Genomic DNA, 24,693 nt, shown 5'->3' with positions numbered 1-24,693 from the left:
AATAACATTTATCCCACTGACCCCTTCTGATCCTCCCAGAGGACTAGGACTTTGCGGCTGTTTGCATAAATCTTCACCTGCGCTATTATGGGACAGTGATGATAACACTGGGGTCAAAGCTTTTGACCAGTTCAGCCTTCTCATGTCTCATGAGGTTTTCTAATAACCAGCTGTAAAAGTCTGAAAGTGTTTGCTCAGCATATAAAAGCATGACATAGAATATGATAATGTCATGGCTTGCACTTGAAATCGGGATCATACTCTGAAATAAATCTCTGATTTACCGTAATTTTCTGATTATTTTTTTTTTCTTTTTCACATTATTTACCCCTTTCTTCTACAGAAAGTTATTCAATTAATAACTGCAACTTCTCTAGTTTACTTGAATTGCGTACTGTTATTAAAGGGATTGTCGGCGATAGGAAATTTTATTAGGGCACAATAGTGTAAAAATAACAAAGAACTACTCATCAAAGCCAGCTTCTGTTATTATATACCGTATATACTCGTGTATAAGCCGAGTTTTTCAGCACAAAAAATGTGCTGAAAAAGCGTCCCTTCGGCTTATACATGAGTCAATACAAATGTCAATGCACTTAAAAAATAATAAACTTATATACTCACCCTCCGGTGGCCCTGATGCGCAGCGCTGCTCCCCCAATGTCAGCACGGCTTGTCTTCTGGCTTCCGCGCCTATCTTCTTTCTTCTGTAACATCCTGCAGGGCGCCGCCATGTTTTTCTCCCAGGCGGCGCATAGTATGACGTCAACAGCGGCGCGTCATACTATGCGCCTGCCGGCCAGGAGAGTGCGGTGCCGGCGCCCTGCAGGATGTTACAGAAGAAAGAAGATAGGCGCGGAAGCCAGAAGACGAGCAGCACTGTGCATCGGGGCCACCGGAGGGTGAGTATATAAGTTTATTTTATTTTTTATTTTTTTTAAATGCTGGGGTGGCGCCCATATAACGGTATGTTATGTGCCGCGGTCGAACCGCGTCGCTTAACAGGTTAACTGCCGCGATCGGTGCCAGCACCGACAGCGGCAGTGACATGCGGGTGTTGGCTGTTTTATACAGCCATTACCCGCTGTGTATGGAGAGAGCTCAGCTCGTGAGCTCTCTCCATACACCCCCTGCCGCGCGAGGACGATATAGTTCGTCCTCGCTCGGCAAGGTGTTAAACTGGTTCTGATGGTCTCTAATGAGGGATTATTTTTAGAGGGAATAGTGTGAAATCCACAAGTAAGACAAAAAAACGTGAATGTAAAATCTGTGGGGATAGTCTTCCTGCCTCATATCCTAAGCCATCTTGTGAATCCTGTATACAACATATGATTTCTTAGGATCAGTCAGCCCTATTTGAGACCATGCATTCTTTTATACAGCAAGAGGTATGCAATTCATTTAAAGCTGTAAGGAAATCAGTTAGATCCCCTGTCTCTCTGGGGACTTCTAGATGGTTGGGTAATTCAGAATCAGGAGAAATTGGGTCAGATTCATTTAAAGAAGATAAGGAAAACCCTTATTCCCGGCAGAGGATACTAACCACTTAGTTGGTCAGGGAAACTATGGAATTGGAAAATGAAAAGGAACATCGTTTTGTAAGAGATGTCATGTTCCAGGGGCTCGTAGAAAAAAATTAATTAGCTCAGAATGACAAAAGCCAGAAAAGAAAATTTTTATTCCTAGAGCTATGAAAAGAAAGTAGGGAAGGATACAGTGTGCTGGGATAGGGCGTCTAAAGTAGATGTTGCGATCTCTAAGGTGTCCAGAAGATTTGCCCTTGGGGGAAGTCTCAGGTGTGCTTAAAGGGGACCTACCACCACGATTCTACCTATAAAGGTAGAACGGGTGGTAGGTGGATAAATGGGACGTAAGGATAGCCCTTTTTGGGCTAATCCTTACGTCCCGGCTATCCTTTTGTAAACTTTAATCAGTTGATATGCTAATTTATTTAAGCGGCTACTGGGGCGTGGAGTAGCCGGACATGAGGCTACTAGTCGCGGCTACTCCACGCCCCAGTAGCCTTGTTCCTCCGCCTACCGGGTAATCTTCGGCCCTCGTGCGAATATCCTGCGTTCTGCGCATGCGCAGGACGCAGGCCTACGGGTGCGCGGCCGTAGCTCCGAGGTCAGCGCTACTGCGCATGCGCAGACGCCGGGTGCTCGGACGAGGGCGCGCAGCTACGAGGTGCTGCGCGCCGAAGATTACATGGTAGGCGGAGGAACAAGGCTACTGGGGCGTGGAGTAGCCGCGACTAGTAGCCTCATGTCCGGCTACTCCACGCCCCAGTAGCCGCTTAAATAAATTAGCATATCAACTGATTAAAGTTTACAAAAGGATAGCCGGGACGTAAGGATTAGCCCAAAAAGGGCTATCCTTACGCCCCATTCATCCACCTACCACCCGTTCTACCTTTAGAGGTAGAATCGTGGTGGTAGGTCCCCTTTAAGGACTTCATGGAAAAGAAAGTTGACAGTTTTCAGCGCTGGGACATTTAAACCTAACATTGCAGCTACTTTTCTGTATCAAGATCGTTATTAATTGAGAGATGGCAAACCTATAGAGCAATTGATTTTGGATGTCACAACGGCTCAGAAGGCCTTGCATTCTTGGCGGATGCATCAGTAGATGATCTCAGGTTGTCCGCTAGATCATTGGCGTTATCAAACTCCGCTCGTAGGGTCTTATGGATGAAGAATTGGTCGAGAGATTTTACCTCAAAGAACCACCTGTGTAATATTCCTTGTGATGGAGATTTTCTGTTTGGATCCTTTCAAAGTTAAAATCTTGGAAAAGGCATCCGATGAAAACAAAAGCTTCCCTGGTTCTGTGTCACAGAGTAAGAATTTTCATCCTTCCAGAAGATTTAATCCAACGCAGCACCAGGAGGATGGAAAGGTTCAAGAAGCACCAAAGGCTTCATCCTCTTCCAGGCTTCCAAACTCAAGAAAGCGATCAGGTCAGCAATGACACCTGGAGCCCAGTGAAGGGGGGGGTTGGGGGCTGACTATCCTTGTTCTTGGAAGAGTGGAAAAAGATCTCAAACAACAACTGTCTCTCAGGGATTGAGAATAGATTGAAGCTATGTTTCAGATCTCCGCCTGCACTAGGCTTTAAGATAACAAGAACATCAAGCCTGCAGACACAAGTGGTAGAATCCGAAGTAAAGATCGTCCTACAGAAAAATGTTTGAAAAAAAAGTTCCTTTACGAGATCAAGGAACAGGATTCTTGTCAACTTTGTAGAAAACCAGGAGGGGTCTCAATGGACCATTATAAATCTAAAGCCGCTGAACACTTTTTTAATAAGACAAATTCAAGATGGAATCCCTGAAGTCCACCGTAAATCTCCTCTATCAGGACTGTTTCATGGCATCCATAAATCTGACTGATGCCTATTACCATGTGCCGATACATCAGGATTCCCAGAAATACCTGAGGGTGGCAGTGTTTCAGGAAGGCATCCGGACGCATCTACAATTCCAGGCTTTAAACTTCGGAGTGACTGTCGTCCCAAGAGTATTCACAAAGCTAATCACGGAAGTGACCTCTTATGTAAGAAGACAGCAAGGAATTTTTGTACCGTACCTGGATGACTGGTCAGAGAATTTTGCTCCGTGAACTCAAGAGAGCAGCTTAGGCGTCTCGATGCGTTTTCAAGTATGTGGAACATTAGCCTCTCATATGCCTTTCCTCCCCTAACATTCCTTCCAAGAGTCCTGAGGAAGATAAGTAAATACCAGGCCAGAGTAATATTGATAGCCCCCTTCTGGCCTAAACAGGCCTGGTTCTTAGTGATACAGAAATTATCAGTCCCGGGCCCATGGATCCTTCCGGAGACCCCAGACCACCTATCTCAGCTTCTAGTCTTCGACCCGCAGATAAAAAAAAAAGTCTCCATCTGAAGGCCTGGAACATGAAAGGCAAATTCTAACCTAGAAATGGCTTTCAGATAAAGTTATTACTACATTACAGAACAGCAGACATCTAGTGACATTTCAGATTTACTTTACAGTCTTAAAGGCTTTTTTTCAGGTTTCATGAATCTCCTGACATAGATTTTTACCACCAAGATTTAGGCATAATTCTGAATTTTCTACAGGGCGGGGACAAATAAGGGACTCAAACCAGCTACCCTCAAAGTACAGGTGTCTGCTCTTAGCTCCTTATTTCAAAATCCTCTAGCCTCCCATCCCTGGATATACAGAATCATTAAGGCTCGAATTAGACCCCCCCTGGGACCTCTACATAGTCCTGAACTATCTCATTAGAGAACCTTTCAAGCCCTTAGAGTCCTGTTCGGTAAAGTGGTTAACCATTAAAGTTGTATTCCTGTTTGCAATCATCTCAGCCATTGGGGTAGGAGAAATCTCAGCTCTATCGTGTAGGGTTCCATTTACAAAAATTTTGAAGGATAGGGTGGTCCTGGTCACGGACCCAGCTTTTCTTTCTAAAGTGGCCTCTAAGTTTCTTTGTTCTCAGATTAGACTCCCCTCGTTTTGTGACAAGCCATCTTCAGACATGGAGTCAGAGTTCCACAATTTAGTTGTAAAAAGGGCTATAGAAATTTATCTGGCCAAAACCTCTGAATAGAGAAATTCAGACAATTTGTTTGTCTTTTTTGCAGGCAGGAATAAGGGCAAGAAAGCATCAGTTTCGGCTATTGAGTTGGCTATTATTTCAGCGTATAAGGCAGCAGATTTGCCTGTGCCCAAAGCTCTTAAATCTCATTCGACTAGGGCAGTCTCATCCTCTTGGTCAGAATTAAGGGAAGTGTCTATAAACCAAATTTGCCAGGCTGCAACCTGGGCCTCTCCCCTTATATAAGCACTATAGCATAGATGTGGCGGGAGTGCACAAACTGTCTTTTGGACGTAGAGTTCTGTCTTCGGTGATCACGCTCCTAAATCTATGATATTCTCTCTGGTTTGGTGTTGTGGTGGTGAGAGGGGGAAATGAGTAATTACTTACTGGTAATTTTGTTTCCTCAAACCACAACAGCACCTGGGCTTACCAACCCTTTTAGTAATAGTTCTCACTCTTTTTTCTATCTTTCTTCATGGGTGTCGCAGAAGAAAAAAATGTGGCGTATATGGTGGAAATGGAGCCTCTTGCCAGTACTAAGTAGTAACAGTACTAACAAGTGTAATCTACTGAAGGCAAAGAAGGGGCTGAGCCTTTTAAAGACATGGGTTTCATGTCCCCGTAGGTGGACCCACTCTCTGGTTGGGTGCTGTCGTGGTTTGAGAAACAAAATTACCGGTGACTAATTACCGATTACCCCCCCCCCCCCCCTGCAGTCCAAGATGAGCTCACACCTACAAACTTCCTGATTGCAAGCAGCAGTGAGGAGACTAAATCTACAAGCAAGATAAGATCTTTATAGTAGGGGACTGTGTGTTTTATATCTGATATGTAGCAGAGGAACAGTGTGTCGTGTGTTATATGCATCTCATCATCTCTGATCTGTCTGACCTCTTTTTTTCCTGAGAAGTAAGGGGTTAAAAATTATCGTTATTGTGAAAACATCACTAGGGGATTAAAATTACTTTCATGGGAAAACCCCTTTAAGGTCAGTTGCCCAGGAGCAAGTTTGCCAAAGAAACCCCACTCCAACCGGTGAAGGGATTTCTTGGCTGAACCTGATATAATTGGACTGAACTCAGCATTTCAGTTCAGCCTTGTGATACATGCAGAAACCTGCTTGTGGGCAACTGATCTAAAGCCTCATGCACACGAATGTAGTTTTCTATTGTCATCCATATGAATGGCCGTATTACCCACTGTACTGTGAGCAAGACGTAAAAAGAAAATATAGAGCATATGCAACATCCCCCACCCGGGTCTAGCCTTTTCTTGGAGCCTGGAGTGGCGATTGCAGCCTAGGGCACACTGATGTCACGGTGCTTGGTATGGGGCCCGGAGGGCTATGCTAAAGCCTAGCAGATCTCCAGCAGGTGGTGTGTGCAAGAAATAAGGAGGGAGAGGCTGGTGCAATGGTTTCTCCTTGGGACAACCACTGAGTGTTTGTAGAATGAATCCCTGGGTGATGGATGGGGGAGCCCGTGGTGGTAAGCAACGTTATCCAGGGATCAGACAGAGGCAACGTTGTGCAATCAACTTACAGCTCTTTATTGAACTCCAAACAGCAGGCAAGGACCCAAACAAGATTAACATTGGATTCTGGTACTAGAGTGGTCATGGAGAGAGGTCTGCAGGAATGGTGCACCTGCCTGATGGTAGATGCAGGCTGGGATAGTTGAGGTGCAACAGTGTCCAAATTGTGGAAGCTGCAGCTCTTGGTTAGAATCTCCTGACTCAGTTCCTGGGATTAGTATCTGTGACAGCACTGAAGGTGTACTACACACACAGAAAATATTGTATCACTATACTAGTCCAATTTGCACAGTCGCACTTCAAAAAGTGGGTGCTAAGTAAGATTAGGGTTCCAAACCCTAATACAACCAGAATAGAAAGCACTCCTTTAGATATGACGCCAAGTTATAACTTTATTCATATGAAAACTATCAAAATTCAGTGATGTTTCGGCCAATCGTAGGCCTTTGTCAAACAAAGTATAACTTGGATGAAGTGACATATATGACAAAATTGAAGATCATATCCTCAGGGTACCCAAACTAACAGTGCTATATGATCTAAGTCAGTTTTATACTGGATAATACATAGGGACTATACCATACAGCAAGTTGCCCACTTGAATGAATATTAAGAAAATTTGAGCTATAACCATAGATACACTTATGTTCACATGATAATAAATAAATAATGTACAGAAGTTGTCGGACATAGCTTCTTTGCCAATTTTTGTATGCTATGCAGGTTGATTTCTTGCTTTATGCTATAGTCCCTATGCATTATCCAGTATAACACTGACTTAGATAATATAACACTGTGATGGGTCGTTCGCAAATGAGCCGGCACAAAGAGCTGGCATGTTCGAGAACAATGTGAGCTGGCTCCCATCAGTGAGCCGATGGCTCACTAAGCTCTGCCCTTAACCGGCTCACCACGCCCCTTTAACCAGATAAAATCAGGTTAAAAGTGGTGTGTTGTTCGGTAACTGACTGGCCTGCAGCTCCCTATTATATTTTTAATAGGGAGCCGTTCAGGAGCCAGAAGAGCCTGAAGAGCCAGCTCACAAAGAAGAGCCGGAATTCCCATCACTAACTGTTACTTTAGCTACCCTGAACTCAGGATATGAACTCATTGCTCCATATATGCACTATTTTCACTTTTGTCTTACGTCACTTCATCTATGTATCAATTTATACTTTGTAGTGTTTGACAAAAGCCTATTGTTGGCAGAAACATCACAGAATTTGTATTTTCTTTTTATGAATAAAGTTATCACTTGGCATCATATCTAAATGGGTGCTAGGATTACTTTCTATTCTGGAAGTATCACTATCCATGAAAATCACTGAGAAAATGGATGTGAAGTCCTAAGTATCACACTCTATGGAGCAGACTTTGATAGCAATTTTTGTGGTTATTCGTTTTTTTTCCTGCATGCTGAACTTTCCTTATTGAAACAAAAGTTATCCTCATGATTTCTTTACAATATATATAAATGGCCAAATATGAACCCAGTTTCACATTGTATCATTCACCCAACCACCATCACTCCCCCAACGCCTATGTATACAGGTGCATAGCAGCCGTGCATTGCAAAAATAACTGCGCGCACGACATATATTATACACAAGACGTCATGACAGGAAATGACGTGTTGTCGTCACTGGAAAGCGCCATCTGCGTTTCGCAAATTCTATGCGCCGTCAATTCTTGTTGGAACTGGGAACCTCCCGTGATCATAGAGCTGGAAAAGCAAAGGTGACCGCGAGACGCTTCTAGTATACGTCATGAAAGGTCACGGGTAACTCCAGCGCCACCTGCCGGTTGTTGTGCGTTATTGCAGTAGTCTGAATGGGCGCCTTACTAGTAAGTGTCTGTGTCCGCTCCTTTTTGTTTCTCGCTGATGCTGTGGTAGGATAACCCTGTGCTATGTAGCCTGCTCTCAGATACATTCTGTACAGAAGCAACATGAGACACATCCAGAATAGTGTATGTTGTCATTCACAGCACTAGAAATGCAGTCATAATCGTGCAGACTTACAAATTACATACATTTACACTTGTAAACACTTTCAGATACTTGAATCATGGAGCGACCACACTGCCAGTGTATATGATAAGCAAAAGTGCACAGCGCGGATGGTTATCATGGGAGTATCATATATCATCATGATGCACAAAGTCCTGTCGTGTGCACTGTGAAATCCGGCTAACACAGGGTCTGTGGTGTCACTGACCAAGCACAGGGTCTGAATCGACTCTAAAGTAAAAGTGGGTGTTGGTGTATCAAGACTGTGCATGTCGAATTTACTAAGAAGTTCCAGCTTCTTATTAAATCCAGCACAGTGATTGTGCGCTAGAATTAAATGTCTATGGCCTGTCCCACCCTGTGCTCCAGCACCTCCACCTTTTTTTTGTATAAGTGCCCCCCCCCCAAAAAAAAAAGTCCATATACTAGAAAATGCAACTTTCTAGTGCAACATATAAGGGCCTCTCACACAATGAGGAAGATTTCTCAAGCTGTCTGAAAGTCAGAATGTTCTTAATTGTCCAACAGCTCCCCTTTAAAATATTCATGATCACTGGTAAAATGAAAGCTGAGCTGTAATTGGTCACCATGGGCAACAAGAACATTCTGACTTTTAGACAGCTTGATAAATCTGCCCCAAAGTTCTGCTCTATAATACAAGGATGTGTAGTGGAGATTAATGAATGATGTTTTAAGTGCCCTATGTCCGGCCATTAGAAATGGTTGCATTCCACTGAAACTAGCTATAAAGGGGTTTGCTCTTAAAAGAAAATTGTTATCCACTAGTGATGTTTACAAAATTTCTTTTTTTGCTATTTTAGCTCCCATCACTCAGTGATGGTCAGTTTAAGATTCCAGAGTGTGGGCGGGGTGTCAGCAGACACATTATGATCCCTGTGTGCTGACATAGTGGTTGTATTTCAGGGAACTGGTTTATATACACTTTCATTTAGCTTCTGAGCATTCACTAGTATCTGACACACAAAAATAAAGATGAGATAGATCAGAGAAGATCCATGAGATGCATATGACACAAGACTACTATCGCAGCCGTAACGTACACAGCTTGGCTATATCTTATATACAACATAGGATGTCAGAGCTGCTGTGCCTCCCCGGAACAAAGATATTATCTATTGGCAAGTCAGTGGGGCACATATATCATAGTTTTTCAGCTGCTGCTTTTTCAAGTTTCCAGAAGTTGGCCTACTCACTCATTGCAAAGTATCTTAAAGGGAACCTGTCGCCACATTTTTCACAATTACACCTAGTGGCAGGTTCACATAGAGCCCTAGTAACTAACTAACAATTTTAGATAAAAATTGTTCCTCTGAGATTCCCATATATTCAACTTTTTTAAGCATGGTATCTAAGCATGTCAATAGCGAGTCGAGGTGGGCGTGGCCTCCTCGGGATGAATCCAGCAGCTCCTCTCCATCGTATCTCTTTATGTAACTGTAATGTCATGTGACCAGGGTGACATCATCGAAGGTCCTTTAGGTTTTTAGCATTAGAAAACTTTACACCAAGCATATATCTCATGAAATCACAGCATCCTGCATGGAGAGGAGTAGAAGTCCATGCAGGTTGCTGAGACTGTTTGTTTTATGTGGTCAGATATGTAAATCGGGTACAGTTTGCTCATTTTAAGTAGCTGAAGCACCTGTGATGATGTCACCCTGGTCACATGACATTAGGCCACGCCCTCGACTCGCTCCAAAGATTCATAGATACCAGGCAACATCATAACTCTGATTTTATGGGGATCTGAGGGAAACAATTTTTAGCTAAAAGAAGGGTGTCCGATAGTTACTAGGAACCTGGCTCTACCTGTATTTGTGAAAAATGTGGTGACGTGTTCCCTTTAAGTTTTTCTCCTTTGTGATACCTGTGATGAGTTGCTTGTTTAGCCTCACTTTTGGGACTTTTCTTGGTGTGCAACTTTTTAGTCCCAAATAGTAGCTCCCAAAAGTAAGTCTGGGCCTAGCATGCTCTGTTTTGGGACCTATTAGGTGCAAGAATGGGACAATTTCAGAGCCCAGAAGTCTCACAAGTTGAACAAACATCTGGGCTACAAAGATAAATACTGCAACTGCATTAAATCCTTGAGGCAGTCAACTTTGGTGCAGTGCTTGATTTAACGCCTAAAAAAAAAAGCCTCAAACTGCAAAAAGACGCACAAAAGGTTGCACAAAAAAAGGGGCAACCAAAATTGTGTACAGCAGGACTGATAGAGACAGGTTGGACCTATATCTGTGAAATGCTGTATTTTTGTTAATAACAGTGAATTAGAGAAGGTCTTATTTTGTTATCCTAAGTATATTTAAGAATCTTCTCTTGGTGGGAATATCCCTTTAATGCTCTGGAAAGACACACAAATTCTGCAACTTTGTGAAGATTTGTTTAAATGTATCAATAAGTCTGATTATATATTGTTTATTTTTTTAGACTTAAAGAAATGTTTTTTAAAAACATAAAGATTGTGAGAGTCGGGACGAGAACCAGTGAACATTGTACTTCTAAAATATGGTTATTAAAGAGATGCCAAAATGCAAGGTCCTTCGGAATCACCAATTTCCAAAAACATCAACAAGGACTCAACAATCCAGTGCAAACCTTACATTCTAGCCACAGATATCACACTGGTAAATGCAAGAGCCCTTTGCTGATTTCATGTGTGCCCAATTTTCCCAAACATAGGACTTTTGCTTCTGCAGCTTCTCTTTCTGCTGCTTCTACGGGGCAAGTAAACACTGATTATGGCATCTTTGCAAAAATGGCTGATTCTGCTCCAGTTCATTTGGCTGAGAAGGTGCTGATGTCTATACAAGAAGTCACAGGGTTACCATGGTGGTTGAATATAATGTGCACAACAATAGCACTGAGGACGGCTGTCACCCTCCCTCTGTCAGTATATCAGATGCACGTTCTAGGCAAGGTGCGTAGTCTGGTGCTTTATACGTGATTTTATTTTTTACTGAATTAGTTTAATTTTCAGCATTTGTGTTACAGAATTGAATATTGTTATTTGGACATGTTATTTGGATGTGCTCACAGATATATACTGTCAGATGGTCATCAACTGATGGATATACTGCAAAAAGAAAAATGTAGTAATCTGTGCTATTTAATCCTTCTTTCTGCTGTAAAAAATATACATTTAGTGGAGTCCAGTATAACCTCTAGTGATGGATGCCACTATATCCCCAGCCTCCTCTGAATGTATGCCATGGGTGCACCATCAATTACGTAAATCTACATATATATAGAAAGTTACGTCAAACAGGAGACACCCTGAGGGCGCGTTCACATGTTGCGTTTTGACCTGCGTTTTCATTGCGTCTGAAACGCATATACAACAGCTGAGGAGAGGTGATTTGCCTAATTACATCACTGCTATGCACACGCACGCGTTTTATTAACACATGCGTTAACATTGCGTTTACAAACGTAAACGGCAATGTAATTAGGCAAATCACCTCTCATCAGCTGTTGTATATGCGTTTCAAACGCAATGAAAACGCAACCAAAACACAACGTGTGAACGCGCCCTCAACAACGGCTGCAGCAGATCACCGCCTGCTGTTAATGTTTGCCTCTCCCCTATAAGGAGGAAGAGCCAAATCAGACCACGTATCCAACTGTAAAAGCAGACAGTGAGATATGTTGCAGCCCTTAATCGTAAGGATACCTTAGACGTATAATAGAGAGTAAAAACAAGATGTGAACACAGAACTTGAACTGTTTTGACAAAACGCTTAAGATTCCATAACATTCAACCTGCCATACCTCCTGGATGCTGGCTGAACTAATGTCTTTGACTGACAAGCATGAAAAGGGCCGTAGTTTCCCCAGAAAACTGGTCTACAGGCAGCATTGTAAAGGAGCTTTGTCTGTTTGTTAGCAGAGTTTCAGCGGTTGTCCTGACAGTCAGACGCTCACACTGACCAAGTGCTCAGGAAATAAAAAGTCCCCTCTGGTGTTGGTTACTTCACAATATGGCTCTGAACCAGTGCCTTTATCAGGTATACAATGAAAAGCAATGCTTTAAAGAGAAGGTAGTCAGCTTTTGCACCACTAAACTACTAGCAACCTTGGGTTGGATATGAAATGGCCTTCTAGCATTCCCTTTCTTTGGGCTGAGGGTGCGGTCGCATGTCGCATTTAACGCATGCTGAAGAGAGATTTGTTAACACAGCTGTTAACACCTGCATTTACAAAACACAAATGTTAACGCATGCGTTAACAAACGCATTTGTTGATAGTTGTTTTTTGTAAATGCAAGTGTTAACAGCTGTTTAATTAGGCAAATCTCTCTTCATGCGTTAAACTCGACGTGTGATCGCCCACTAAAACTTGTTAATTTACCAGCAAAAGATTACCTTCAAAATTATAGGCAAATCAGCTGAGAAGAGTTGCTTTAGCAGCTGAAGGAGAGGGTGACCCTCCTGACGCCCCCATCTTGGCCTCTATAGCAGCTAGAACTATGGTTCTGAGAGTGCTGATAGTTAAGTGGTGTAAAAGCTGGTGACGGTGTCCCCTTAAATACAGGTCTCTGCCAAGACACACATTTTAACCTTTTTATCTTCCTTTATTGTGGATAAAGGAGCCATGATGAATAGTAACCAATAAAGGATTACATTTTGCCACTTTGGTCTTGGCATCTAGTACATCAAGGACATATGGGGGCAGATTTATTAAGCGGTCTAAAAGTAAGAATGTTCTTAGTTGCCCATGGCAACCAGTTACAGCTTCCCTTTGAAATATTCATGAGCACTGGTAAAATAAAACCTGAGCTATGATTGGTTGTTATGGGCAACTAAGAATATTCTTACTTTTAGACAGCTTGATAAATCTGCTCCATTCTGTTACTGACCCAAACATCGGTGGATCCAGGAGAAATTCTTATACCAAACTTATACCTGTTTGTTGGTACGATTCCACGAACTGCACACGTTGCATAGGATGGGAGTCCTTGCAAGAGTTGATACAAGGGCTGTCTTCTGCTCGAATTGCAGCGCGAGTACTATAAGAACTGTTATAGTGATGGTGCTCATGTTTGCCCAGCAAACATGGAGTCTTGAATCATATTTCTGTATGATGCAAGGACTCCCATGTGAAATCAGTGGCATTGGATCCACATAGGGGTCCACTGGGTGCATATGTTTGTATACAGTGGCCATTACTTGTAGCCTGCTTGCACTGTACAATTTATCCATGTGAGCAGATTGTTGGCTGATTGTCTGTGTTTTTCACATTATCCATAAGGTTAACACTATAGAAAGTTGTAGTTTTCTCTTTACCTTTCAGTGACTTCGCCACTGATGAGGAAGTTTATACCTACATCATACATGATTCTGTATTCTTGCACCTTATTGTTTGCTTTATCTTCAGCTAGGTGGAAAAATTACAACCAGAAATCCAAAACTTAGCAAAGGAACTGCGGTATGAGGTGGCCGTATACGGGAAGCAGCATGGCTGGAGTGACAAAGTTGCGAAGTAAGTTTCTAATTAAGCTTTCTACAGTATTTATGGTTGCTAGGTTATAGCCATATTCTGTAGCTGTAAAAGTATAAGCTTTTAAAGCAAGCTAGGAGAAGAGTAGCTTCATAGAATAAACCGCTTGCATTTACCTTGTCCTCTCAAACATCCTATTATGATTACTTTGGAACAGAACAGGATGAACTCTAAAGTCACAGCTTTAAATGCCAGAACCAGAGAATGTAACCTTCTATCTCTGGTTCTTCTCTAAAAGAGTGTATATTCTGGACCATTGCATTCATCCACAGTGTTGATAATAACATTTATCCCACTGACCCCTTCTGATCCTCCCAGAGGACTAGGACTTTGCGGCTGTTTGCATAAATCTTCACCTGCGCTATTATGGGACAGTGATGATAACACTGGGGTCAAAGCTTTTGACCAGTTCAGCCTTCTCATGTCTCATGAGGTTTTCTAATAACCAGCTGTAAAAGTCTGAAAGTGTTTGCTCAGCATATAAAAGCATGACATAGAATATGATAATGTCATGGCTTGCACTTGAAATCGGGATCATACTCTGAAATAAATCTCTGATTTACCGTAATTTTCTGATTATTTTTTTTTTCTTTTTCACATTATTTACCCCTTTCTTCTACAGAAAGTTATTCAATTAATAACTGCAACTTCTCTAGTTTACTTGAATTGCGTACTGTTATTAAAGGGATTGTCGGCGATAGGAAATTTTATTAGGGCACAATAGTGTAAAAATAACAAAGAACTACTCATCAAAGCCAGCTTCTGTTATTATATACCGTATATACTCGTGTATAAGCCGAGTTTTTCAGCACAAAAAATGTGCTGAAAAAGCGTCCCTTCGGCTTATACATGAGTCAATACAAATGTCAATGCACTTAAAAAATAATAAACTTATATACTCACCCTCCGGTGGCCCTGATGCGCAGCGCTGCTCCCCCAATGTCAGCACGGCTTGTCTTCTGGCTTCCGCGCCTATCTTCTTTCTTCTGTAACATCCTGCAGGGCGCCGCCATGTTTTTCTCCCAGGCGGCGCATAGTATGACGTCAACAGCGGCGCGTCATACTATGCGCCTGCCGGCCAGGAGAGTGCGGTGCCGGCGCCCTGCAGGATGTTACAGAAGAAAGAAGATAGGCGCGGAAGCCAGAAGACGAGCAGCACTGTGCATCGGGGCCACCGGAGGGTGAGTATATAAGTTTATTTTATTTTTTATTTTTTTTAAATGCTGGGGTGGCTGTATACTACTGGGGGCAGGCTGGGGCGGTTGTATACTACTGGGGACAGGCTGGGGCGGTTGTATACTACTGGGGACAGGCTGGGGCGGCTGTATACTGCTGGGGGCAGGCTGGGGCGGCTGTATACTGCTGGGGGCAGGCTGGGGCGGCTGTATACTGCTGGGGGCAGGCTGGGGCGGCTGTATACTGCTGGGGGCAGGCTGGGGCGGCTGTATACTGCTGGGGGCAGGCTGGGGCGGCTGTATACTCCTGGGGGCAGGCTGGGCCGGCTGTATACTGCTGGGGGCAGGCTGGGCCGGCTGTAGTTGGTGCATGCTGTCGATGCAATGTCACTCCTGAGATGATGGAACTGAGGTGACGTTATTTGAAATTTTTATACCACCTGGTGCCCATAATGATAATAATATCCGTTTGTAACTAGGGGTCATCTGTAAGTCGGGTGTTCTTAAGTAGGTGACCGCCTGTATAAGAAGATTACTACAATCACAGTGTCCCTAATTTATCATGCTTTATTTCGGTGGTAGATTTCATTTGAATAACATATAAATTTGTGAAAACTTCTAATTTTTCTGATTTCTCTCCAATTAATACAGATTTCATTTCCGTAAAAACATGAAAAGGTTAATATCAGAGCTCTATGTGCGAGATAATTGTCATCCATTTAAGGCCAGTCTGATCATGTGGATCCAAATACCAATGTGGATCTTTGTTTCTCTGGCTCTGAGGAATTTCAGCTATAATACAAGTGGTTCCAGTACAGGTAATCTCCATATGCCCCTATGTTTGATAATGACTATACGTCAATATATGCATTTATGTGTTGTAGGCCTGTTGATTATGAATACACTTTACGTCTCACGCACACAAACATTTTGCCGGATTACGGTCCCCATAGACATCTATGGCATTCGGTCACTGTGTGGTGAGCACACGCCATCTCATCGCAGTGTGACCATGCATGAAAAAATAGGGAGATTGAGATGTCCTATATTTTGCAACATTACAGCACCAAGTGATATCCTTTCTATAGAGAGGGAAGGGGTGAAGAGCCCTCACTCCTCCACTCTCCTTCATCCGTTCATATGGATGAGCCCTTAATTTGTATATAGTCGTACAATAACGTGTGTGAGGTTAAGGGTTAAAACTACTAAACCACTGCATAGTAGGCACAGTTCACCAACTTGGCTTTAGGGAAACACATAATTCCTTATGTGCTTATTGTCTCTACATGTAGGAATGTGGTAATGTTAGTAGTGTGTACACTGTACTTTGTTATAGGTTAATGATACATACCTTACATTTACAAGGGGCCAAAGAGCAAAACGCTGCTATCAGCTTGCTGCAAATCAGAAGTGCAAATATTTTTTTTTTTTCCTTTTGAAAATTGCTGAAACGAAAATGCAGTGTGGAGCACATCTAAAATCAAAAATCTCATCTCTATATGGATACAGATTTTAAGTAGTTGCTGGAAATTCTTATACAGGTGTCAGCTGTATAATCCTGTATGGAGATTGCCCAGCCCATACACCCTTCACCGGCATACTGATGTAAATATCTGTTAAAGAGTCCAAGGACGGAGAAGTGGAGGGGGCTTTTCATAGGGCCCTGTGAGATGCCAACTGAGATATCCTAAATGATCAGTTGGAGAGGAAAGAGCAGATCCACAAAAGAGCCAGGTCAATTATGCCAACAGATGATAGAGTTTTGAGTTGGATGGAATTGCCAAAGGCAGATGACAGATCCATATGCGGCAGAGCAGAGTGGTTCAGGTGAGTAGACAGTTCTATAGATGACTTCTTAAGTATGGGTGAAGGCCTCTTTCACACTGCCGCATGCTCGTCCGAGCATTGATGGAGTATGCTCTCTTTTTCCCGTGCGCGGTAAAATATGGTAGTACATGTGTGTACACACCGCACTGCAGAATGGAGATTTAAAGGAAATCTACCATTAAAAATCAAACATGATAAACTCGGGACACTTGCTCATAGATCCAGGCACCATGCCTGTGGTAATTTTCTTATTCTAAAATCAACTTATAAAATTATGAACCAGAAGGCCTCTGGGGGAATTATCACGGTCCCTCCACAGTGCAGCTCCCTTCTAAAATCAACAAATACAATTTCTTTATTATTTGTAGAAATGGTTTTCTAAGTTATTACAATAAAAGTAGAGAATAAAAATTGGAACAGCAGTCTATTGGCTTGTGTGTAGTCTCTAAACCGCATCTTAAAAACTGAAAAACAATACAAAACCAAGAAACAAAAATGATATGCTTATCATTGAGGTATTGTAAGTGAAGTATGAAACTGTATACAAAGTATCTAGTTGATTCTTGGCTCTTGCTACTTTTTGTGCATTCATTTGAAGTTTATTACACTGCAGTTGGCTTTGTGACCACCAGGTGGTGTTTTGTACTATGCAATGGTTTCTGTGTGTTTTATACCCTTGCTATTTCACAGGAGGGAAGGTCTCCCTCATGCGGCCAAATTAATAAAGTAGTAAAAAATAAAGGGGTATTCTGGGTACTTTAACTATTAATGATCTCTCCATACATATAACCATAGTGTATTCACCAATGTACTCACTTCCATTAGAAATTTGCTGCGGTTATGCCATCTGACATATATATATGAACAGATATGTCTGCTTCCTGCTCTGATTGTGGGGTTGCGCTGGCACCTTTGCATTCAGCTGATCAGCGAGGGACTGCAGTTACACCCCATCCCATAAATTGCTACTGTCCTATCCTATTGTAAGGCCATTAGTAGTAGAAGTTACTAGAAACCCTGTGTAATAGAGACCATAGAGAGATTGATGATAGTCCAGATGTTCAGACCCCTCACTGACCATATAACAATACTACTGAAGTGTTCAGTTAAATTATGTCTTCCTTCTTCTCTGAGTATACAATGAAGTTAAGTGTTGTTGGCATGACAACTATAAAACTATAGCCAAGAGAACTGTTCATGAAAATGGTAGTGCCATTCTCTTATTGACAGGATATGCCATAAATATCAGCTAGGTCCCTTCCACAGTGTGGATATTGAATGTCACACATGACATGACACTTCTCCTTATGCTCCAGTTTTCTTTTCTTCTTCATTAGAGATATAGCCTATATTACCATTCTTTTTATTTCACTATTAAACCTTCTTTACAGATGAGTTGGTTCACAAGCAGCTGCAGAATGGCGGAGCACTGTGGTTCCCGGACCTCACAATGCCAGATTCCACTTGGATTCTTCCAGTATTTTTGGGTTCCATCAACTTGCTTCTTGTAGAGGTACGATTAACACATTACTGGGACAGATTTATAAATTGGTTTACAGAGAAAATCTGTTTACATGGGCCACATAATTGTGTAAAATGCAGGGGTATGTTCATTTTTTTTTCAAACAACATCAAAAGGGGTTTGCTTTTATGTAATGATTTTGTGGGATGTGGTCATGACCCTTTTTTTTGTGCCAAAAATTGTAAGCAGATACGTAAAAGTTTTGAGGAATTTTTCTGGCATAAACTAAGCCAATAAATCAGAGGTGCAAGGTTAGACTAGACAAGTTTTCAAGGGAACCTATCATCAGGATTACATTTTTTTCACCTGGACCCAAACTCTCATGTTTAGTAAAAGCACTTTCAATAAATGACACTTCTTGTCCTGGAAGCTGCTGGTATGACATTTGCAGCACAACATCCAGTAATTTACTTCCATGAATTCTTCTCCATGTCACAACCTTCTGCAGCATCTAAAATATTTCCTAATACTAATGTATGGCGTGGGGGGAGCTGCTGCAATGGCTGCCACTAGGTCTTATTTTCAGGGAAGGCCGTATATTTCTAAGCCTGAACAAAATTGTACTAGGTCTTACTTTTGAGGGATGTCTTATTTTAGGGGAAACAGGGTAATTTCCACTCTGCTTTAATAGCATTATTGGTTCCACTCTCTTTTAAAAGTATATAAATGTATACCTGGTTCCCTGCCAGCAAACTGCATCGATTTATGTGTCTATGTAAGAAGTGACGTGAGCTGAGAATTGCTTGGAGCACGGGGTCAGCTAATGGCTGCATGAGGGAGGGCTGAGAGAGGAAGGGAGCTGGCAGGGTAGAGGGGAGGTAATAATGATTTCACAGGGATTACAGCCTATTAACAGACATACCCATCACTCAATGCAGTTTGCTTGCAGGGAGCCGGGTATACTTTTATATACTTTTAAAATGGAATGGAATAATTAATGTTAATGATAATAGCAGATTGGGAAATAGGTTTCCATAGACTTTCTAATATTATCATTAGGTGAAAATATGAAATCCTGATGACAGGTTCCCTTTAAACTACCCCAGATTAATCATTCCGCATCAGACACCATAGCATTGGTGGGGACTTATCTTGGCCACTAGGACAGTTTTCTTACATAAAGTTACAACTTTAGTGCATACACCAGTTTTCTGAGAAAATATATCAACTTTCTACTGTTTTTCTTCATTTACTAAGGAGATGGGATACACTGGAGGGGACATGACAACTATGAGAAAAATTAAGCTAGATACAGGTGTATATTACAGATAGTTGGCTTGGTTTTGAGATTCTGGCATGCAAGGTAAGAATGTGCAGAGTTAGACTAGGATCGGGATGTAAGAGAATTTGCCAATTAAGGCCACCTTGCAGGCATGTGGAGACTTCTCGCTTCCTTGTAAAGCAGCCCCTTTAACATCAAGCGTGACTTTCAAGAACCCTGATGACATGATGTGGGATTAAAGCCAAACTAGTATATCTATTCCAGAAGAAACAGATGTCCCAACTGTAGACAGCACCAATTCAATGTCTTTGCAACTTTTTAGCATAAAGTAGGGAACTAGTTTGGCTTAGTGAGAGGCTTTTGACTCGGGCTGGGAAGTATGAGCCTGAGGTTCTCGAGGCTCCATTCACACCTTTGGAGCCGTGAGCCCCTCGGGCTCATTTTTTTGTAAAAATCAGGGCATTAGAAGCTAAAAGAAGAGTAGATCCTGCTAGAGGGGCACACACCAGTATGTCAGTGTGCTTGGTTCACATTCTTTCATCCTGGTGGAAGATGTCCTGCATCATTTTTCTCCATGGGTTACCTCTAGTATTGTTGCATGCAAACTGCTATACCAGACACTACACACACTACTTAAAGGGGTTTTCCCACAAATCAAAGTTAGGCCCTATGCCGTGGTTAGGACCTAACTTGCTGATCAGTGGGGGTCTCAGTGCTGAGACCGCCGCAGATCGCGAGAACAAGGGATCCGGGATTCGGCCAGCTTCATATAGATCAATGGAGCAGAACGGTCATGCGTGGCTGTCTGCTCCATTAGTCTGAGGAGCAGTGAGGGGTCAGTTGGACCCCTCGTTCTTGCGATTTGCGGGGGTCTCAGCACTGATCAGCAAGTTAGGCCCTATCCATGGGAAAAGGGGTGTTTGTTCTGGATAAAATAAGAAACTTTTAGTGCAAATTTTTTACATTACTGTCTTTTGTCCAGTGGAAAATCTATATTGGTAGTAATGATCCGCTCCGTTTTTCAAATGATGCAGGAGCTCACTGCGCACACTATAATAAATCAATACAAAAGCATATCCCTATTTTTTTTTTATTTTTTGCCTAAGGCCCCATGCTTACAACCATATTGGCACAAATTACAGCTGGTTCACAGCCCCCATAGAGGTCTTGTATACCTGGTCATGGTGCAATGAGCATAAAGTGTCTCCACACAGCAACCACCTGGCATTGTCACACCACAAAATATATAGTGCCACTCCCCTCCCCCTTCCCGACTTTGTGCTTCGCCTAAGTAAAGCTGGTTGTAAAACTTCAACCACAATTCTCTAAGAATATTTTGGGTTGGGAGCTTAGAACTTTTGGGTTGATTATACTCTCTAGCTGTTTGGATGATCATTTTTCATTTCCTTTAAACACTTGACATACAGTTTGTAATTTATAATGCATAATGATAATTTTAAAATCTTCACTCACAAACAGATGTTTGCATTACGGTCTATGGAGCTGTCTAGATTTCAGAAATACCTAACCAACTTTGTTAGAGGAATTTCTATTCTAATGATCCCTATTGCTGCCAGTGTTCCCTCGGTAAGTCTTATGTGTTTTTAATCAGATCCAACCATGTTATAATACCATCGCATTGCTTGAATAGTGTGACATTCCATAAGAATCATATAGCTCACAATATTTAAGTGGCTATTTAAAAGTGTCAGAGGGCCACCTTCTTTTGTAGGCCACTTTTATGCCATAATACTTATTGATTTTGGGATTCAAGGTCTGCGTCTGCGCTTTCTGTTACACTGCCCGTAAAGCGTGCAACAGAATCTAAAGGCAAAAGATCAACAGAATCCGGCATATTTCTCAAAAGGGGTTATCCGAGTGTTTGTAAAATTCTGGGGGCAGGCTGGTGAGGCATTTTTAAAAAACAAACCTGTACTCACCTGCTAAGTCGCTCCAGACTTCCCGCACCGCCATCTCTTCCCGCCATGCCTCTGTTTGTTTATAGGGACACGGAAGCTCTACTGAGTTTGGCTTACGGCCGGGTGAAGTGGCTGGCCACGTCCACCCATCCCTATTCCCAGCCTAACTTATTTGAGGCCATGCCCTTTCTAGCGCACATTTTGGAAAAGTGTCTAACATGTTGCATTTTCTACATAAATCTGTGTATGAATTCTATTGCACAATACGCCTAGAAAGTGTCATTATTATTGCACAGGTAAACATGGGCTCCCTATCCATGCCCATAGAAACAGAGCGGCCTCACCACATAATTATAAAGTTATATTTTTATCAATGGTAGGTTGTGCTTTCTAGAAAAAAAATCATAATATTGGAGCTTATTACTTATATGTGCATTATTTATTTTTTAACAAATTTGTGGAGCACAGAATAAATATGTAAAAGATTAACTGATCAAAATTAGAGAACACTTTCAGATACCTACAAGTTATTGATGTTAATCTGCTACCTGGTGCTGAAAAACTCAAAAAAGTCCAATGATCAGACCGTGTTCTCTAATTTTGATCTCCAGTGTAAATACTCCGGACTCTGCTTCCAATTCCAGCACCAGAGATGATGACGTGACTATTTGGTTGAGATGTCATTTGGAGTGCAAAGTTAAAACCGTGAATATGAAGCCCCCAATAAAATGGTGCAACTGTGTAAATAGCACAACTGCACATTTACTGGATTTTTTTCCCTGCTTCTTAGTACATTAAACCGAATATTAAATACTGTCACCAGGCCAAACTACCCTGTTTCCATGAAAATAAGACAGCGTCTTATATTAATTTTTGCTCTTAAAGAGGCTCTAGGTCTTATTTTCAGGGGATGTCTTATTTTTCCAAGAATTTACATTTATTGGTGAACAAGAAATCAACTTCTCAAACATCCTTATAACTCCACAAACCCTGTAACAGTGGAATCTTTGGCTCTGCTTAGCAATGGGAGTTTCCTTAAATTACCACTTCATGGCCATGTTACTTCTTGTAGCACATTTGTCCTGTAAGGGTGCGTTCACACGTTGCGTTTTGGTCGCCTTTTAATTGCGTTTGAAACGCATATACAACAGCTGATATGAGGTGATTTGCCTAATTACATTACCGTTTACGTTTGTAAACGCAATGTTAACATCGCGTTTATGATGCGTTTTGTAAACGGAAATGTTAACAGTGATGTAATTAGGCAAATCGCCCCTCTTCAGCTGTTGTATATGCGTTTCAAACGCAATGAAAACGCAGGTCAAAACACAACGTGTGAACGCGCCCTAACAGTCAGTGATTTTATTCCGGAAATTATTCCCTCATGTCACAAGCTATTGCAGCATTTAAAAGATCTACTAATACAGGCAGTCCCCGGGTTACATACAAGATAGGGTCTGTAGATTTGTTCTTAAGTTGAATTTGTATGTAAGTCAGAACTGTATATTTTATCATTGTAATCTCAGACAGTACTTTTTTGGTCTCTGTGACAATTGGATTTTAAAAATGTTGGATTGACATAAGAACCAGGAGTAACACTAAAGCTTCATTACAGACACCTGTGATATCTGTTACAGCTCTTTATTCTAGCATAGGGCTAAAGTACAATAAATTACCAATATCCAGAGGTCCGTTTGTAACTAGGGGTCGTATGTAAGTCGAGTGTTAAGTAGGGGACCGCCTGTACTAATGTACGGCTCGGGGGGAGATTTAGCAATGTCTGCCACTAGGTCTTATTTTCAGGGGAGGCCTTATATTTCTAAGATTTAACAAAATTTTACTAGGTCTTATTTTTGGGGGATGTCCTATTTTAGGGGAAACAGGGTATTTGTCTTGCGACTAACAAGCCATCATACATCTCTGTAAACTGGCTGTGGCATTAAGAGGTTAATACTTTGACATAGAATCAGCTTATAGAATGGCTTAAAACAGTGGATGAGGGGAGCTTTTTATATCCTGTTCCTCTTATCACAGTGGTATCTTGGCTGTTTGTTCCTTATCATGTGAATATGGGGATTAATAATATTAAAGGGAACCTGTCTACAGATTTTCACTAATAGGCCTAATAACAAGTTCCCATAGCACTATAATAACTACACCCTGTTTTTAGCTACCCTGTTTTTCTGTGGATAGTTCCTATCCACAGAAAATGAAGTTCATAAGCCTATCTTGTGCCATGCCTGAAGGAGCATAGAGTCCCAAGGGCATATTGTATTCATGTGAGGCTGATGACTCATCAGTCCAAGGGAGGGGGAGGAGGGACTTGCCAGCAGACATGAGTTGAGAGAAACACTGCCTTGCATGATAGCACACGCCTTTAGGACACCCTGCTCCTTCAGGCAGGGTGCCAGGTAAGATTACAAACTTAATTTTCTAAGGCTAGGAACTAGCTAAAAACAGTGTTGGCACAAGTTAGTGTAGTGCTTTGGAAACTTATTAATTAGGTTTATTAGTGAAACTGGTGACCGATTTCCATTAATTATAAATTAAAAATTTTTCTAAATTATAAAAGCTGAAATTCCCTTGGAAAAAGAATTAATAAAGTCTTAAAGAACGTTTTGTAATGTAGCCTTTATTTCTATGTATAAGAAATTAATCAATGCAAATACAAGATTTCTTGAGGTATCCTAGGTTGATGTTACAAATTTCTAGAATTTCACTGTATTTGTTATTTTTTTTGCAGAGTATGGCATTGTACTGGGCTTCATCCAGTCTTGTGGGTCTTGTACATAATCTGTTTCTCCGTTCTCCAGCTGTACGCCGCCTTTTCCGGATTCCCCACACAAAGTCGGATTCTGATACTCCTTATACAGACCTTCTGGCTGCATTTGTTGCAAAATACATAAAAAGGAAATAATGTAATAAAATCTTTAAATCCTATGGTTATACAAATCCTGTCATTATAAAAGAAAACATCTGGACCTTTAAAGGGGTTTTCCCACGAAAAAAAATTCTCACATTTCAATCCTTTTACACAATAAAGATCATTTTACCCCTTTACTTTACAATTTTACTCAGTGTTATTGCTGTTTTAGCTCCTATCACTCCTTCGGCTGCTCAGTGGAAAATCCCAGGGTGTGGGTCTGAGCTCCGTGCAGGGGGAGTGGCTACCGGCACAAACCAGAGAGAGACAGAAATCTCATCTCCAACTCTCACACAGAAATCCAAGATGGCGGCCCAACCCTAAGTCAGAAGTTACTGGGTCGTGTCTAGGGGCAATTTAAATTGTGTACAGCAGGACTGATAGAGACAGGTTGGACTTATATCTGTGAAATCCTATATTTTTGTTAATAACAGTGAATTACAGAATGTGTTATTTTGTTATCC

At 41.7% G+C, this 24,693-nt stretch overlaps 1 protein-coding gene across 2 annotated transcripts; it reads left to right on the top strand.

The window, feature by feature from the left end:
• The first annotated feature begins 7,760 nt into the window (after positions 1-7,760).
• On the top strand, positions 7,761-24,374 carry COX18 (cytochrome c oxidase assembly factor COX18). Of its 2 annotated transcripts, XM_072117424.1 has the most exons (7): positions 7,761-7,961; positions 10,573-11,062; positions 13,523-13,623; positions 15,468-15,634; positions 18,035-18,156; positions 20,867-20,974; positions 24,050-24,374. In XM_072117424.1, the coding sequence occupies exons 2-7, from the start codon at positions 10,583-10,585 to the stop codon at positions 24,221-24,223; spliced, it is 1,152 nt and encodes a 383-aa protein (XP_071973525.1). In that variant the 5' UTR covers positions 7,761-7,961; positions 10,573-10,582; the 3' UTR covers positions 24,224-24,374. The 2 variants fall into 2 exon arrangements, with proteins under 2 accessions (XP_071973525.1, XP_071973534.1); XM_072117433.1 differs by lacking the exon at positions 7,761-7,961 and having other exon boundaries at positions 10,927-11,062; positions 13,519-13,623.
• The last annotated feature ends 319 nt before the right edge of the window (positions 24,375-24,693 follow it).

This window comes from Engystomops pustulosus, chromosome 1, assembly GCF_040894005.1.
Source record: "Engystomops pustulosus chromosome 1, aEngPut4.maternal, whole genome shotgun sequence".
In the NCBI taxonomy this organism is placed as follows: domain Eukaryota; kingdom Metazoa; phylum Chordata; class Amphibia; order Anura; family Leptodactylidae; genus Engystomops; species Engystomops pustulosus.
Note: the sequence above shows the minus strand (reverse complement) of the source record. Positions and strands in the feature narration are given on the sequence as shown.